The 16,665-nt window shown below is 42.7% G+C and overlaps 1 protein-coding gene across 7 annotated transcripts in view; it reads right to left on the reverse strand.

The window, feature by feature from the left end:
* The window catches only part of LOC140895606 (sodium channel protein type 1 subunit alpha), a 181,918-nt gene that overhangs the window by 113,037 nt on the left and 52,216 nt on the right, over positions 1-16,665 (reverse strand). For 6 of the 7 annotated variants that reach the window (XM_073305722.1, XM_073305718.1, XM_073305720.1 and 3 more), the window contains one exon: positions 9,713-10,028. In XM_073305722.1, coding sequence (XP_073161823.1) covers positions 9,713-10,005 — 293 coding nt within the window. In that variant the 5' untranslated portion in view covers positions 10,006-10,028. Of the gene's footprint in view, positions 1-9,712; positions 10,029-16,665 lie in introns of those variants that run through there. The other variant, XM_073305723.1, reaches the window with a different exon arrangement.

Consider the following 16,665-nt stretch of genomic DNA (forward strand, 5'->3'; position numbering starts at 1 on the left):
ATGGCTGGCTGGGAAACCTGCAGATAGCTCTAAATCAGTAGAACTGATTCTGGCTACTAATTGCAAACTAATTTTTTCTTGTTGTACTTCACAAACTGCTTCAACTTGCTATATGACCTTTACTCTTTTCCATAGCATCTGACAGGATTGCAAGTCGATTTTTCTAATGAATCATAGAATCACAGACTTTAAGGTCAGAGGGGACCATTATGATCGTCTAGTCTGACCTCCTGCACAATGCAGGCCACAGAATCTCACCCACCCACTCCTGTAACAAACCCCTGACCTATCTCTGTTCTATTGAAGTCCTCAAATTATGGTTTAAAGACTTCAAGGTGTAGAGAATCCTCCAGCAAGTGACCCGTGCCCCACACTGCAGAGGAAGGCAAAAAAACCCCAGGGCCTCTGCCAATCTGCCCTGGAGGAAAATTCCTTCCCGACCCCAAATATGGCGATCAGCTAAACCCTGAGCATGTGGGCAAGACTCACCAGCCAGACACTAGGAAAGAATTTTCTGTAGTAACTCAGATCCCACCCCATCTAACATCCCATCACAGGCGATTTGGCCTATTTACTATGAATAGTTAAAGATCAATTAATTGCCAAAATCATGTTATCCCATCATACCATCTCCTCCATAAACTTATTGAGTTTAATCTTGAAGCCAGATAGGTCTTTTGCCCCCACTGCTCCCCTTGGAAGGCTGTTGGAAGGCTGCTCCCCTTGGAAGGCTCTGATGGTTAGAAACCTTTGTCTAATTTTAAGTCTAAACTTCCCGGTGGCCAGTTTATATCCATTTGTTCTTGTGTCAACATTGGTACTGAGCTCAAATAATTCCTCTCCCTCCCTGGTATTTATCCCTCTGATATATTTACAGAGAGCAATCATATCTCCCCTCAGCCTTCTTTTGCTTAGGCTAAACAAGCCAAGCTCCTGGAGTCTCCTTTCATAAGACAGGTTTTCCATTCCTCAGATCATCCCTAATAGCCCTTCTCTGTACCTGTTCCAGTTTGAATTCATCCTTCTTAAACATGGGAGACCAGAACTGCACACAATATTCCAGATGAGGTCTCGCCAGTGCCGTGTATAACGGTGCTAACACCTCCTTATCTCTACTGGAAATACCTCGCCTCATGATGCATCCCAAGACCGCATTAGCTTTTTTCACGGCCATATCACATTGGTGGCTCATTGTCATCCTGCGATCAACCAATACTCCGAGGTCCTTCTCCTCCTCTGTTACTTCCAAGTTATGCGTCCCCAGCTTATAACAAAATTTTTTGTTATTAAACCCGAAATGCATGACCTTACACTTTTCACTATTAAATTTCATCCTATTACTATTACTCCAGTTTACAAGGTCATTCAGATCTTCCTGTATGATATCCCGGTTCCTCTCTGTATTGGCAATACCTCCCAGCTTCGTGTCATCCGCAAACTTTATTAGCACATTCCCACTTTTTGTGCCAAGGTCAGTAATAAAAAGATTAAATAAGATTGGTCCCATAACCGATCCCCGAGGAACTCCACTAGTAACCTCCTTCCAGTCTGACAGTTCACCTTTCAGTGTTACCCGTTGTGGTCTCCCCTTTAACCAGTTCCTTAGTCACCTTTCAATTTTCATGTTGATCCCCATCTTTTCCAATTTAGCTACTAATGCCCCATGTGTAACCATATCAAATGACTTACTGAAATCGAGGTAAATTGGATCCACTACGTTTCCTTTGTCTAAAAAATCTGTTACCTTCTCAAAGAAGGAGATCAGGTTGGTTTGGCATGATCTACCTTTTGTAAAACCATGTTGTATTTTGTCTCAATTACCATTCACCTCAATGTCCTTAACTACTTTCTCCTTCAGAATTTTTTCCAAGACTCTGCATACTACAGATGTCAAACTAACAGGCCTGTAGTTACCCGGATCACTTTTTTTTCCTTTCTTAAAAATAGGAACTATGTTAGCAATTCCCCAGTCATATGGTACAACCCCTGAGTTTACAGATTCATTAAAAATTGTTGATAATGGGCTTGCAACTTCATGTGCCAGTTCCTTTAATATTCTTGGATGAAGATTATCTGGGCTCCCCGATTTAGTCCCATTAACCTGTACGAGTTTGGCTTCTACCTTGGATGTGGTAATATCTACCTCCATATCCTCATTCCCATTTGTCATCCTACCATTATTCCTAAGATCCTCTTTAGCCTCATTAAAGACTGAGAAAAGTATTTGTTTAGATATTGGGCCATGCCTAGATTATCCTTGACCTCCACTCCATCCTCAGTGTTTAGCAGCCCACTTCTTCTTTCTTTGTTTCCTTCTTTATTTATATGGCTATAGAACCTTTTACTATTGGTTTTAATTCCCTTTGCAAGGTCCAAATCTATATGGGTTTTGACCTTTCTCACTTTATCCCTACATGTTCTGACCTCAATAAGGTAGCTTTCCTTGCCAAACCCTCTCATCTTCCACTCCTTGTAGGCCTTCTGCTTTTTCTTAATCACCTCTCTGAGATGCTTGCTCATCCAGCTTGGTCTACAACTCCTGCCTATGAATTTTTCCCCCTTTCTTGGGATGCAGGCTTCTGATTGTTTCTGCAACTTTGACTTGAAGTAATTCCAGGCCTCCTCCACCTTTAGATCCACAAGTTCTTCAGTCCAATCCACTTCCCTAATTTCCTTAATATTTTAAAGTTAGCCCTTTTGAAATCAACAACTCTAGTCACAGATCTATTTTTGTTTATCCTTCCATTTAGTTTAAATTGAATTAGCTCATGATCGCTCAAACCGAGGTTGTCCCCTACAACCATTTCTTCTATGAGGTCCTCACTACTCACCAAAACCAAATCTAAAATGGCATCCCCTCTTGTTGGTTCAGCAACTATTTGGTGAAGGAATCCATCAGCTATCGCATCCAGGAAAATCTGAGCCCTATTATTATTACTAGCACTTGTCCTCCAGTCTATATCTGGAAAGTTAAAGTCTCCCATGATCACACAATTCCCATTAGTATTTACTTAATTAAAAACATTAAAGAGGTCTCTATCCATATCCAAATTGGATCCCGGTGGTCTATAGCACACTCCAAGCACTATCCCACGGGAGGCTCTAGTAGCTTTCTTCCCCAATGTGATTTTTGCCCAGACAGACTCTGTCTTATCCTTTCCATCACTTCTTATTTCTTTACAATCTACCTCATCATTGATATACAGTGCTACTCCACCACCTTTGCCTTTATTTCTGTCTTTCCTAAGCAGCACATACCCTTCAATACCCGTACTCCAGTCATGACGACTATTCCGCCATGTTTCTGTTGTCCCTATAATATCTGGTTTCACTTCCTGCACCAGTAGCTCTAGTTCCTTCATTTTGTTACCTGGGCTCCTCGCATTAGTGTACAAACATCTTAATTTTTGCTGTTTGGCTTCGCTCACATTCTTTACCCTATTGGGCACAGACATTCTACCACCACTATCACCTATTAGACTAGTATCTACACTATTTCCTCCTTATGTCCATTCTCCTACCCATGGCTGTATCCTTTCTTACGTTGTCTTCTTCCCTCTCAATGCTAAAATCTGGTGTGGAGATTACCTGGAGATCTCCCAACCATCTCCCCCAAATTCTTAGTTTAAAGCTCTCTTAATCAGTTGTGCCAGCCTCCATCCTAGAAGTCTATTTCCCTCCCTACTCAGGTGAAGTCCATCCTGAGAGAACAGTCCTCTGTCCATGAATGCTTCCCAGTGGCCATACATACCAAAGCCCTCCTTAAAGCACCACTGCCTGAGCCACCTGTTGATCATCATAATCTTGTCACACCTTTGTTGCCCTTCTCTAGGAACAGGCATAATCCCACTGAAGATCATCTGAGCCTCGATTTCCTTAAGCGTCTTCCCCATCCTGGCATAGTCTCCCTTGATATGTTCCAGCGAGAATCTAGCCGTATCATTTGTTCCCACATGAAGGACAATCAGTGAATTCTTTCCTGCTCCCGTTAGGATCCTCTTCAGCCTCAGGTCCACATCTCGTGTCTTAGCACCCGGCAGACAGCACACCCTTCTGTTCTCTGGATCAGCTCTGGTTACAGGCCTGTCTATTCTTCTCAGTAAGGAGTCCCCAGTCATGTAGACCTGCCTTTTCCTGGTGATGGTGCAATTCTCCGGTCTATCCCCTGTGCCCTCTGGCTGCAAGTCCTCTCGATTCCTATTGTCCCTTGCAATCCTCTGCAACCCATCCTGTATCCTCCTGGGGATCATATTTGGTGTTGTTATCTCCACTGACTCTTCCACTCTTCCCACAGGATTAGCTGCTCTTCTCTTCTTCCTTGCCTTCTCATCTGTGACCACCTGCTGTGCCCCTTCTTCATTTTCCAACTCCAACAAACCTGTTCCTGAGCTCTATTTCTCCTTCACTAGCCCATCTGTTCCTCTGCCTGTTCTCTTAGTCACATGCTTCCACTGTCCACCCAGCAGTCTCCCCTCAGAGTTCTTCGGTCCTGCTTCCATCTGCAAGTCTGAGCTTTTCCCTTCAGCCTCCTCATGTCTTTGCTCCATCATCCACTCAAACCCCCTTCTAAACTCAGCCAGAGTTTTCACCTGCATCTCCAATCCTTGGATATTTTCTTCCATCAGCTCTGTCAAGCGGCACTTCATGCAGACAAAACTCTTTCCAGGTATCCCCTCCAGGATCATGTACATGCCGCAGCTTCCACATCCAGTCATCTTCATTGTGTCTTCCAATGCTTGGGTCACTACTGCTGCTGCCTCTGTATCTGTCATAGCCATCTCACCTAAGTCAAATACCTTCTCCTCCAACAGAACTCCCACTCAAACTCCCCTATTTACAGCTCTGTTTGCTGGCTCCTGTGCCGCTGCAGCTGTCTGTGCCGCTGCCTGACTGGCTGGCTACCATTGTAGGACCCCTAATCAGGGCTCTGCTTCTCTCCCAGCACACTGCCCATACCAGCCTCTTCTCCTCCAACGGAACTCCCACTCAAACTCCCCTGTTTACAGCTCTGTTTGCTGGCTCCTGTGCCGCTGCAGCTGTCTGACTCTGAATAGCCTCAGCTTTCCATAAAGTTTCCCATTGTATCACTAAAATAGCTAGGGACTGATTTGTCTAAGCATCTTATCCCAAGAATCACAGCCCCATACACCTGCAAGAAACAGATTTGACCACTTCCCCCCCACGCACCACTCTTCTTTCCAGGGAGAAGCCTTTAGACTATGTGATTTTTCAGTTCAGAGTGTCCACACTTGCAATCTCCCACTCATGTTAGCGTTGCTTCTGAAAGCATCCCAGGGCACTTAGGGTATCAGACAACTATTCATATTGGTTGGATGGTTTGGTTTTTTCAGCCTGAGGCTTTCATGCCCAAAGGACAGGGCTAAGACAATGCCTGCCTAGACTTGGCTGCCTGTGAAGGGCCTGTATAGTGAGGAGGATACTCTTTTAGGTAAAAATATTCCCCCTGTTAGAAACACCAAACCCCTGACCACCAGAGAAAATAGCCATGTTTGTCTCCAGTAATGATACCAGGTTAACTGATGCACACTCAGGAATTTTCTGGGCTTATAAAATGGATGCTGGGGTAGGAGGCTAGTATAGAAACAAATAAATGGTGGTCCAAGAGGCTACTTCCTGCCTGAACATTAGGGCATGGGAACCCACAGTGGCAGCTGGAAATAACAGCCCAGTAGCTAGGGAATGGTGACTGCAACAGCAGCTGGGGGATGGTAGACCAATATTTTCCCAATCTTTTAGGTGTTGCAGGAAATTTATCCTCTATTACACTTCCCCAAGGTGCACAAGGACGGATATCTAGCTATAATTTGGCTACAGTAGCTGCAGACCTCTTTTATCTTGTTTCACAATACTCAGCACATTCTGGCCTGAATGTTGGGGTGTTTATGTTTGTCTGTTTGTTTTTTAAAAATCTATTTCACTATTTGATTCTCTAATTTTAATTAGGATGGCTGGACTTCCTTCCTGAAAGAGAAAGTATTCCCTTTGTGGAGATCTGGGTATGTAGGAATCAGTGCATGTCTATGGCCTGGAGTTTTCTGCATGGATTTGCCATGCTGCACTCTGTGAGGGGGAGCCAGGTACTGAGGATTATCTGCCCTCCTGTACTCTGTGAAGAGGAGAAGGGATGATATTATTCTTTTATTTCCCCTTTGGGAGTTTGTCCCCATAATACTGCTTCAGACAGGGAACAAAACTGGGCTCAGAGACTGTTCCAAAAGGTATTTCTGGTAGCTACCAATTGCCCTGTCCTTAAAGATGCTGGTCTTATTTGTCTCCCTCTCCCATATAAGCCTCTTCTGGGACTCTCAAAGATGGGCTCTCCAGATGTTCCACCCATCTCTATTGCATGGCATTTACATGGGCCAGAGAGGTCTGTGTTTTTCTGGGAGGTCTCAGCGTGGTATATAAGTTGGAATTTCAGGAGGCTTTTATAAAGGTGACATTGGGGCAGGAAGCTAGGCCTGAAGGCTCCTTACTGTGCACTCTGCTATTGGCTGTGTCAATGCTGTGTCTTCGTGTCCTCCATCACAGTCAGAGGTATGGCTGCTGGTGTGGGCTATGCGTATTCAGCCATGGTCATCCATCTGGTGTGCTGCCCTTCTAGCGTCACTTCCCTTATGGAGATGGGGAAACAGGGGCTGCTGGCCCTGAGGTAGCGTTGCCAGGTGTCCAGTTTTTGACCGGAACACCCAGTCGAAACGGGACCCCGGGGGCTCCAGTTGCTGACTGGGCTGTTAAAAGTCCAGTCAGCGGCGCAGTAGGTACCTGCCTGCCCTGGCTCTGCACGGCTCCTGAAGTGGCTGGCATGTCCCTGCGGCCCTTAGGTGCAGGGGAGGCCAGGGAGGCTCCCCGCACTGTCCCCGCCCTGAGCGCCAGCTCCACAGCTCCCATTGGCCGGGAACCTGCTTGACTGCCAGAGCCTGCGATGAATTGTGGGGCAGTCAGGTATATCACTTTACTTGCAGATTTTACATGGAAATCAGTGAGACAAAATGAATAAAGAACTGGACTTTTAAAAAGGTAAAATATGTGATTTCTGTAAAAGGAGGCCAGCAATTTAAAGAAAATTTCTCTCAATCTCATACAGCGTGAATGGCACAGAATGGCTCTTTCAGTGGCACCAAAGATTGGCCTGAAGTAAAAGTATTGTTCTGACACCATACTTCCACTTTCTTTTTATCTAGTCAAAATAGAATTGTAATATAAAATTTAGCAAGCTAAGTCACACTTAAAATACTGCACTTTGTGAAAAGTCAAAAATCACTCTTTAAAATTATATATCTTAGTATTTATATGCTCCCCATCACCACAGTGTCTAATATTTACAGTGATAAATTGAAACCATCACAAATCATCAATTGATACTGTAGCTAACGTCTTTTAGAAAGCTTCACATTGCTGGGGATAATGCTGCAGCTGCTTTCTGCTGCCTTTATATTGAACGCTGAGGCAGTGTAACAGAGAAATCCTGCAAGGACTCTAGAATATTTTAAGGCTAGCCGTATGTGCAAACTCCAACAGAAATGTCCTAATTGCTTTTGGTCTTTCGGTCTCATTCTGGTATCTTTTGCTTACTTGTGTGTTTCTTGATCTATACCATACATCTCCTAAATAGTTCAAAAAGCAAATATACTGCTAGGTCTTTTCTATCAAGGCAGGTGCATAATACCAAATAAGGTAAGGATTTTATGTAACTGCCAGTTCCAAATCTGCAATAACTTGGAGAAACACCTGCTCATACAAGCGCCGAATTTAATCTGCTCCTTTTAAGCATATAGCAGATATGTTTGTCTAAATGTTAAATATTAGGGCTGTCGATTAATCACAGTTAGCTCACATGGTTAACTAAAAAAATTAGTCACGATTAATTGCAGTTTTAATTGCGCTGTTAAACAACAGAATACCAATTGAAATTTATTAAATATTTTGGATGTTTTTCTTGTTCAGACAATCGCTAAGACAAACTAGTTTGTTTACATTTACAGGAGATAATGCTGCCCTCTTTTTATTTACAGTGTCACCAGAAAGTGGGAACAGGCATTTGCATGGCACTTTTGGAGACGGCATTTACATGCCAGATATGCTAAACATCTGTATGCCCCTTCATGCTTCAGCCACCATTCCAGAGGACATGCTTCCATGCTGATGACGCTCTTTAAAAAAACACGTTAATTAAATTTGTGACTGAACTCCTTGGGGGAGAATTGTATGTCCCCTGCTCTGTTTTATGTGCATTGTGCCATATATTTCATATTATAGCAGTCTCGGATGATGACCTAGCAGATGTTATTCATTTTAAAAACACTTTCATTGCAGATTTCACAAAACGCAAAGAAGGTACCAACATGAGATTTCTAAATATAGCTACAGCACTCGACCCAAGGTTAAAGAATCTGAAGTGCCTTCCAAAATCTGAAAGGGATGAGCTGTGGAGCATGCTTTCAGAAGTCTTAAAAGAGCAACACTCTGACGCGGGCAGCATCATCGCCTGCAAATGTAAGCAAATGTAAACAAACTTGTTTGTCTGAGCAATTGGCTGAACAAGAAGTAGGACTGAGTGGACTTGTAGGCGCTAAAATTTTACGTTGTTTTATTTTTGAATGCAGGGTTTTTTGTACATAATTCTACAATTGTAAGTTCAACTTTCAAGATAAAGAGATTGCACTACAGTACTTGTATTAGATGAATTGAAAAATACTATTTCTTTTGTTTTTTACAGTGCAAATACTTGTAATAAAAAAAATAAAGTGAGCACTGTACACTTTGTATTCTGTGTTGTAATTGAAATTAGTATATTTGAAAATGTAGAAAACACCCAAAATATTTAAATAAATGGTATTCTATTATTAACAGTGCGACTAATCGCAATTAATTTTTTTAATTGCTTGACAGCCCTATTAAAAATATTAATAGGAAATATTTATATTTATTGTATTATGCACAGCAGCCTCACAATAGCTTGGTGTCAGCTATTCTTCAGGTTCAGTATAAATGCTCCTCCATTTACAAAGAAAAGGGATAACAGAATAATACACATTATTAGGGGCTCAACACTGCATCAGAGAACCCAACAGTATTTTGCCATGGATTTCAATGGCAGCAAGTTATTTTCAATGCAAGCCTAGATTTTCATTTTATTTATTTTAGGCCATGTAATGTGGTACCTGGATGTAAACAATATATTCAGATATTATATTGCATTTAAAGCAAAAATAACTGATTTAATAGTAAAAGCAACATTAAGCTCCGCAAAATCATAGAATTGTATATATATCTATATCTATATGTAGTCCCAAGCTCATCATGCAAATTAAGATGCTCACAGTACCATGAGCCCATGGTGATGAGCATGGTCAAAATACATGGGTTAGATAGAGACAGTTTTTTAGCATTCAGTTGTTAAGTGTTTTTCTATTTACTAATTTTTTGGAAGACGGAAATACATGTAAGTTGTTGACTATGAATACTTCCTCCACTTGTTACATATCCTGTTCCTTTCTACGATGCTCAGCTAAAACTATCTCCACACCCTTTGTTAAACAGTGGAATACCATTTGCATACATACGGTATGTTACATAACAGAGCTCTCTTGTACATTTTATGTAAATTACACATTATGTACATGATGAAAAAATCCAAGCATTACCTTATGAAAGTGACAATGAAACATGCTTGATAATAAATACTTACTTTTTTATTGATGTAATATGGGTCCAGATCCTCCAAGGGCTCGGACACCATTCCTGGAGGTATGTCACCATAAATAAATGGAAGTGACTTTCCTGCCTCCAAGTCACTATTAGGTTTTGGGCCATTTTCATCATCATCTTTACGGTCTTGTTTGGAACACTTAGCCTTTTCTGCAGCAATGCGTTGTTCAATAGCTGCAAGAGACTCTCTAGTGAAGTAGTGGAAGCTGTCAGGTCCTGGTGGTACAAGCACTGACTGCTCCATCTTTTCATCCTGCTCATTTTAATTACCATTTATTCTCTTGCATAAGAAAGTGCTAAAAGAAAACAGAAAAAGAAAAGATGAATGTGTTAGAACAATCAAGGGAAAATATTATTTATTTAGTAATATTTAGTTTGCTTATGACAGCATCAGTACATGCAAATATAAAATACTAAAAACAATTTAAATGAAACTCAATTCAGCATTTAAAATAGAAATTTGATCGTTTTCAAAGGCACCTATTTGGTTCTTGATAAACCAACTATATATAAGATGAAATCATTTCTCAGTTCTAGAAGCTGTTTAATCAATTTTTACCCAGAGTATTTTATCGGAGGGCTTGCCGATACAGTCTTTTATTGCAACTGATATTTTATTAATTATGAAAAAGAGAGTGGTCCCACTGCAGAATCTTCAGGGAACATATTGTTAATTATAGAAGGCCCAATTCAGCAACTCTTACTCATACTGAGAAGTAATTACTCACTTGCATATTCACAAGCAGACTTATTGAAGTCAATGGAAGAAAGAGATGCAGAATCAGGACCTAAACGAATAAAAATTGGCTCCATGTATTGCAGATAAGAGCTCTGCATTACCAAAATATATGGTTCCTAAGATTACTTATACAGCACTTACTCTCTTTACAGTTAACAAAAACAATCTTTCTTCATATTTCTCTTTCATTTAAACAATTGTTCTGTATACTAGCATTTTCTTCAGTAAAGATGTTTACAAGTGAAGAATTAAAGTATTTTTAACAAACATAGTATGCAGCTTAAAAATAAGCATGGGCTCAAAAAATGAGCGCACAATAAAACTGCAGCTCCTGCATATTTTATGCTGCTGAATAATTTTCTGATTTTAGTAGGTACATTGTTTAAATGTGTGTTTGGGCAAGCAGTAGAGCACATCTGTCCTATCAGAATGTAAAGAGATGTCTGCAGTCTCCACCCATTGGCTGGCAGGGCTCTGTGAAATGACGAGGCAGCCTTTGAGGAAGGTTGGAGGATCAGTGCCAGATCTAATACATTTTGAAAGAAGCAAGAGATGAGGAATGGCAGAGATGTGAGAAAGCAAGAGATGATAGGAGGGGAGAGATCAGCAGAGCTGAGAAAGGAGACTGAAAAAGAAGCATGAATTGCAGAAAGAAGCAGAAAAACAGAAAGGGAGGAAGAAATATTGGCAGGAAGAAATTAGGGGGCACAGGAGAGAGGAAAATTAATGAATTAGAAGAGAAAATGAAGGAGGGAAAATTAAATGAAAAAGTTGCACATCTGGAAGAAAGTAGTACTAAAATAGGAATAGAGATAAAAGCAATGAAAAAATGCCAAAAGAAAAGCAGACAGGAGAAGTGGAGGATAGAAGTCAGGGGTCGGAGGAGCAGGAAGGGTAGAGAAATACAGAAGGAGTGGAAACCTCTATCAAGAAAAAAATGAATAAAAAGAAATAGAAATTGAAAGAGAATTAAGAGATGAGAGAATAGAGGAAGAAAGAAAAGCATATAGTGGAAATGGAAACCAGTAACAGATATATGCATGTAATCTTAAGCAGATGGCCCACAGAATTAAAGGCAGTATAAGTACAAACACTTTAAAACACACTAGTATGTACAGTAGTGTTTCTGTTCAGCGGTGAAGGTGGGAGAAGGGAAGTAGAGTGATGAGGAGATTCCATAGCTGCACAATTTGCATTTGTTTTCCTTCATTTCTGAGACAATTTTTTAAAACATATTTGATCCCTACATGCATGAGAATGAAACACAGACAGAGGGATGGATTTCAAAGTGGAAAACTGAAACTTTATTAACTATGAACTTTAATGGATGGAACTAAACCCCCACAAAATACCAGATATTTATTTGAGTCAAGGGATGTGTTAAATAATCTCACACCAAATAGCCAATATTTAGGGGTGGCCTCTTCAGCATAACCCCAATGATTTACCCCACCTTCTCACTCTGCCCCCAGGAGGAGACTGAGGGTACACATGAAGGGTACCTTAGTCTGTGAAGACTTAAGGCCTTCCCTTTTTCCGCAAGGCTAAGAGGGTCCATGCCTGACATTTTTTGCATCTCTCAGTCACGTTTACCTCTGGAAAATGGTCCCTTTGAGCCTCTCACCCAAAAACTGCAATGAAATTAGAAAATCACAACTTTTAAACACTATTCTTACTCATTAACCTTAAACTGGGCCTCCAGGATTTTGTATGAGAGGCAGAAAATCCCACCAAACACCTCGTCAATCCTTTTCTGAGGAAGAAACTCCTTCTTCCCCCAAAACTAGCAATCAATCAGATCCACAGAATCTTAGAAACTAATTCAAATTATACCTCCATTACAAGGTAGAGAGGATGGGGCAGTACAATGGCTGCTAGGTAGTCTAAGGGCTTCCCATACAGCTGGGTAGGTATTGGGTGGGGATGCATGAGAATCAAACTCTCCCTTCTCCCCATAGCCAATGGGTAGCAGAGGAAGGTGGAGAAATCTCTCCTTCTTCCCTGCCCCCACTCAGCCAGGGATAATCTTCTGAGGGGTGATGGGGAGAAGGCTCTCTAGCTGCTGAACCTGCCATTCCTTTTCCCTTCCTCTCAGGACCTCAGGGGTTGTTTTTCACCTGCCGGTCTAATCATTCATACATACACCCACTGAGATGGGGGAGAAGGCCTTAAAGGGTTAAAATGTGCACTATATATTTACAATAAGCTACACTTTTTTATATATAAAAGAGCACATTTTCAAAGCACTCCCCACACTGTGTTTAGAAAATTTCCTGTGTTTTCCAACAGCCGCAAACTGGTGTTCAAGCTCCGGCAAAGCGCCCAGAGGAGCCCCTTTGAAACGTCCTTTCTATACAGACAGCTGGTGCACAGGAAGCCACACAAATTGTAGACAGGAAGACTTTGGCCAGTAACAGTGGGAAAATCCCATATCCTATAAAAAGAGTTAATGGATACTCTCTGTTCATGCAGAGTTCATTAGGTGTCCTCTGTCACTTTCACCTTTCTGTTCAGTGAACTGGATGGAAGTCAAATTCCTTCGGAAGGATAGAGGGTGAACCAAACCTACAGGACTTGAAAACGTAGGTGCATGAAATCTAGGTACTTTCAATCTGTTGCTTAGCCACCCTATTCAGCGACTGTGTTTACAAACAGTTGAAAAACAATACTGTATCTCCAAAAACATATCTGCATTTTTGCCTATAATTTTCCATTCAGAAAGTTATGTCTCATTATTTCTCTATAATTAATCCCAGATTATTCTTCACATTCATTATACTCTTAGTAATACATTTTAACATTGTGCTAAGATGTAGATGACCAACTATACCACTGCTATTATCTAGATGTAAATAAGTGGATTGTGCTAAACAAAAGATTCCACAGGAAAATTTATCAAAGTTAAATACTTTCATAATCTCTATACAAAAATAGGATACAGTCCCTTTTCTTACACAGCTCCATGTTTCTAATCATTTAGAGGTGCACGGGAGCAGGTTTGGCATGGGTTCAGTTTCTGCCACAGTAATTGTGAAACCAAGGGTGCAAAGCACTTCTCCCAGCCCACTGTGGAGAGGAAGGGAAGCCCTGACATGAGGGGGAGAAGGGAAAGGAGATGGGATCTGGAAAGCAAGCTTGCCCCTCATTCATCCTGCAGTGTTGGATCCTGTCCTAGGCACTGGTCCTGGCTTTACGCTTTGGGCATTGAGATGTGGTGCAGGCCCAGCTGCTTCTCTGTCATGGTTGGGACAAACCCGAGTGGCTCTGCAATCCCATGTGCCAAGTTGCAACTCTCGGAGTAGGGAGCCAGGCCCAGCCCCGTGGGGCAGCAGCTGCCGCTGTGGAGTGAGCGTGGGGCAGGCTCACTCTCAAGGCAGGCTCACTTCCTGGGCCCTGTCCTCCCCTCCCATCCACACTGGGCTGGGATTAGGGTTGTGGTGCTGGGACAGAGGGTGCTACTGTCGTTAGTCCTTGCCCCCTCAGCAGTTTAATATGGTGCGTCTATTGAACTGGAAGGCTACATCTGCTCCTGGAAGTACAGTTTTCATTAAAACTTAAAAATGAACGAAAGATGGATTACTCAAGTGTGTAAAGCCCTGGCCTCAAAACACTAACACAATATAACACTTCTCTCTTCAGAAATGACAAGAGAAACCTTTTCCATTTACATCAGTTTGAGAAGATCTTGTCAGCTGTGTGGAAGAGAAAAGGTTTTTTTTTAATTTTCTTTATTGTAGTTCATGAATTTATTCTTAAGTACCAGTAAAATGAAAATAATACTCTCTGGTGAAAAGAGGAGTGATGCACAAACAGATGAAGATGAAAAGGTCTAAGATGCACCAATACATATGCCCCACAAATGCAGGAAATTGTCTTTGTAGGATCAACCTTATCCTAACAGACTATTGCAAACAAAGACAACCCTATGGAGTTTGATTACTGAAGGGCAATGAGTAAATGCCCAACTATTACATTATCTCCCACTCACCCATGCAAACACCTATTTAGTGTTTTGCTGCTTTAAGTGACCACCTATTATACCTGAATGTTACTGCCAACCCCAATCCCAGCTTAGTGGCCCAAAGGAGATAAACTATCCCTAAGGTCCCTACCAATATATCTTTTAGATCTCAAAGTTTGTGACTAGTTCAGCCCTGTGAAAACAAGTACAATCAAACATTCAGGCAGAGTGAAAGCCATCATTTAGCAGCCAGTATTCTATCAACGGAAAAGACCTCCACTAACATTACCAGTAGTGCTTACCATCAAGAAAGAGATGTAACAGAAGTGCTCCTAAAGCTCTCTGCTTCCCAGGGGGTTCTCTTCTCCCTCTCAGAAATGAAACCCACCCACTGCAGGACTACCATGAAGGGAGCACATTACACTTAAACATAGATAACAAGAAAAGCCTATATAATATATAGGTATATAATATATTCTTGTCTCTGGCTGGCTTTTGGAACAGAGAACACAGTGTGCACTAAGAAAAGGAGTACTTGTGGCACCTTAGAGACTAACCAATTTATTTGAGCGTGAGCTTTCGTGAGCTACAGCTCACTTCATCGGATGCATACCGTGGAAACTGCAGCAGACTTTATATACACACAGAGAATATGAAACAATATTGTATATAATATGTATATAATGTGTATATAAAGTCTGCTGCAGTTTCCACGGTATGCATCCGATGAAGTGAGCTGTAGCTCACGAAAGCTTATGCTCAAATAAATTGGTTAGTCTCTAAGGTGCCACAAGTACTCCTTTTCTTTTTGCGAATACAGACGAACACGGCTGTTACTCTGAACAGTGTGCACTGATACAGTGATCACAGACTGTTTAAAGGACTATTACCATTTGTGCAAGCTTATAAAAAAGGTAAATAGTATGACCCAGGTAATTATAGGCCTGTAAGCCTGACATCAATCCCAGGCAAGATAAAGGAGTGGCTGTGTAATGGGGGCTCTCAACCCTAGAGCACCCCTGGCAGCCTGGTCAGCACTACCATTGCATCCCTGCTTCAGTTTCCCAGACATTTAATAAGTCCAATGAGGCTTGAATATTGATCAGAGCCCCTTCAGGGGTCTAATTTTTCAACCCCAAAGGCAGAACATCATATGAATAGGCCTTCCCCTCAGCATTTCTAGCAGGACTGGACAGAGGCTGAGTCAACCTGAGTCTGTCAAACCCCCGTTATGTCCAAGATTGCTTAATGGTGAGGCCTTCATGACCCAGAACCCTCCCCTTGAGTCAGGGACCTCTTGTCACTAGCTGGGGGAGGATCATGCCTCTTGGGTCAAGGTCCCTATGGATGCCAAACCACAACGACCCTTTCTCAGGACAGCACACAATTTCTCTCTTTTTCCAGAGCTTCTGCAGTTGCCTGATGAAGTCTTTCATAGGAGTCAGGTTTCCCTGAGACTTACATTCCTGGTCTCTTCCTTTCTAAAACTCTTCCACCCAGGAACATTCTTCCTTGGGTTCCTTTGCTAGTGAGCCCCCTCTAGGATTGCCAACTTTCTAATTGCACAAAGTCAAACACCCTTGCCCCAGACCCAGCCCCTGCCCTGCCCCTTCTCACTCCATTTCCCCTCCCTCCCTCCCTCTCCCCCACCCTCACTCACTTTCAGTAGGCTGGGGCAGGAGGTTGGGGTGTGGGAGGGGATGAGGACTCTGGCTGGGGGTGTGGGCTCTGGGATGGGGCCGGGGATGAGTGGATTGGAGTGTAGGAGGGGGCTCTGGGCTGGAGCCAACGGGTTTGGAGTGCGGGTGCTGGAGGGGGTGTGGGCTCCAGGGTGGGGCAGGGAATGAGGGGTTTGGGGTGCAGGAAGTGGCTCCAAGCTGGGACAGGTGGTTGAGGTGCAGGAGTGGGTGTTGGCTCCAGCCAGGCGGTGCTTACCTCAGGTGGCTCCTGGTCCATGGTGCAACGGGGCTAAGGCAGGCTCCCTGCCTGCCCTGGCTACCTGTGGCTCCTGAAAGCAGCCGGCATATCTGGCTCCTAGCCACAGGGGCGGCCAGATGGCTCTGTGCAGTGTGCACTGCCCGGCCCTGCAAGCACCACCCCCACAGCTCTTACTGGCCGTGATTCCCCACCAATGGGAATTGCAGAGCTGGCACTTGGGGTGGGGGCAGCGCGTGGAACTTCCCTGATCGGCTCTGCGCCTAGGGGCCATAGGGACATGCCAATTGCTTCTGGG

The sequence above is a fragment of the Lepidochelys kempii genome, chromosome 11 (assembly GCF_965140285.1).
Source record: "Lepidochelys kempii isolate rLepKem1 chromosome 11, rLepKem1.hap1, whole genome shotgun sequence".
Classification (NCBI taxonomy): domain Eukaryota; kingdom Metazoa; phylum Chordata; order Testudines; family Cheloniidae; genus Lepidochelys; species Lepidochelys kempii.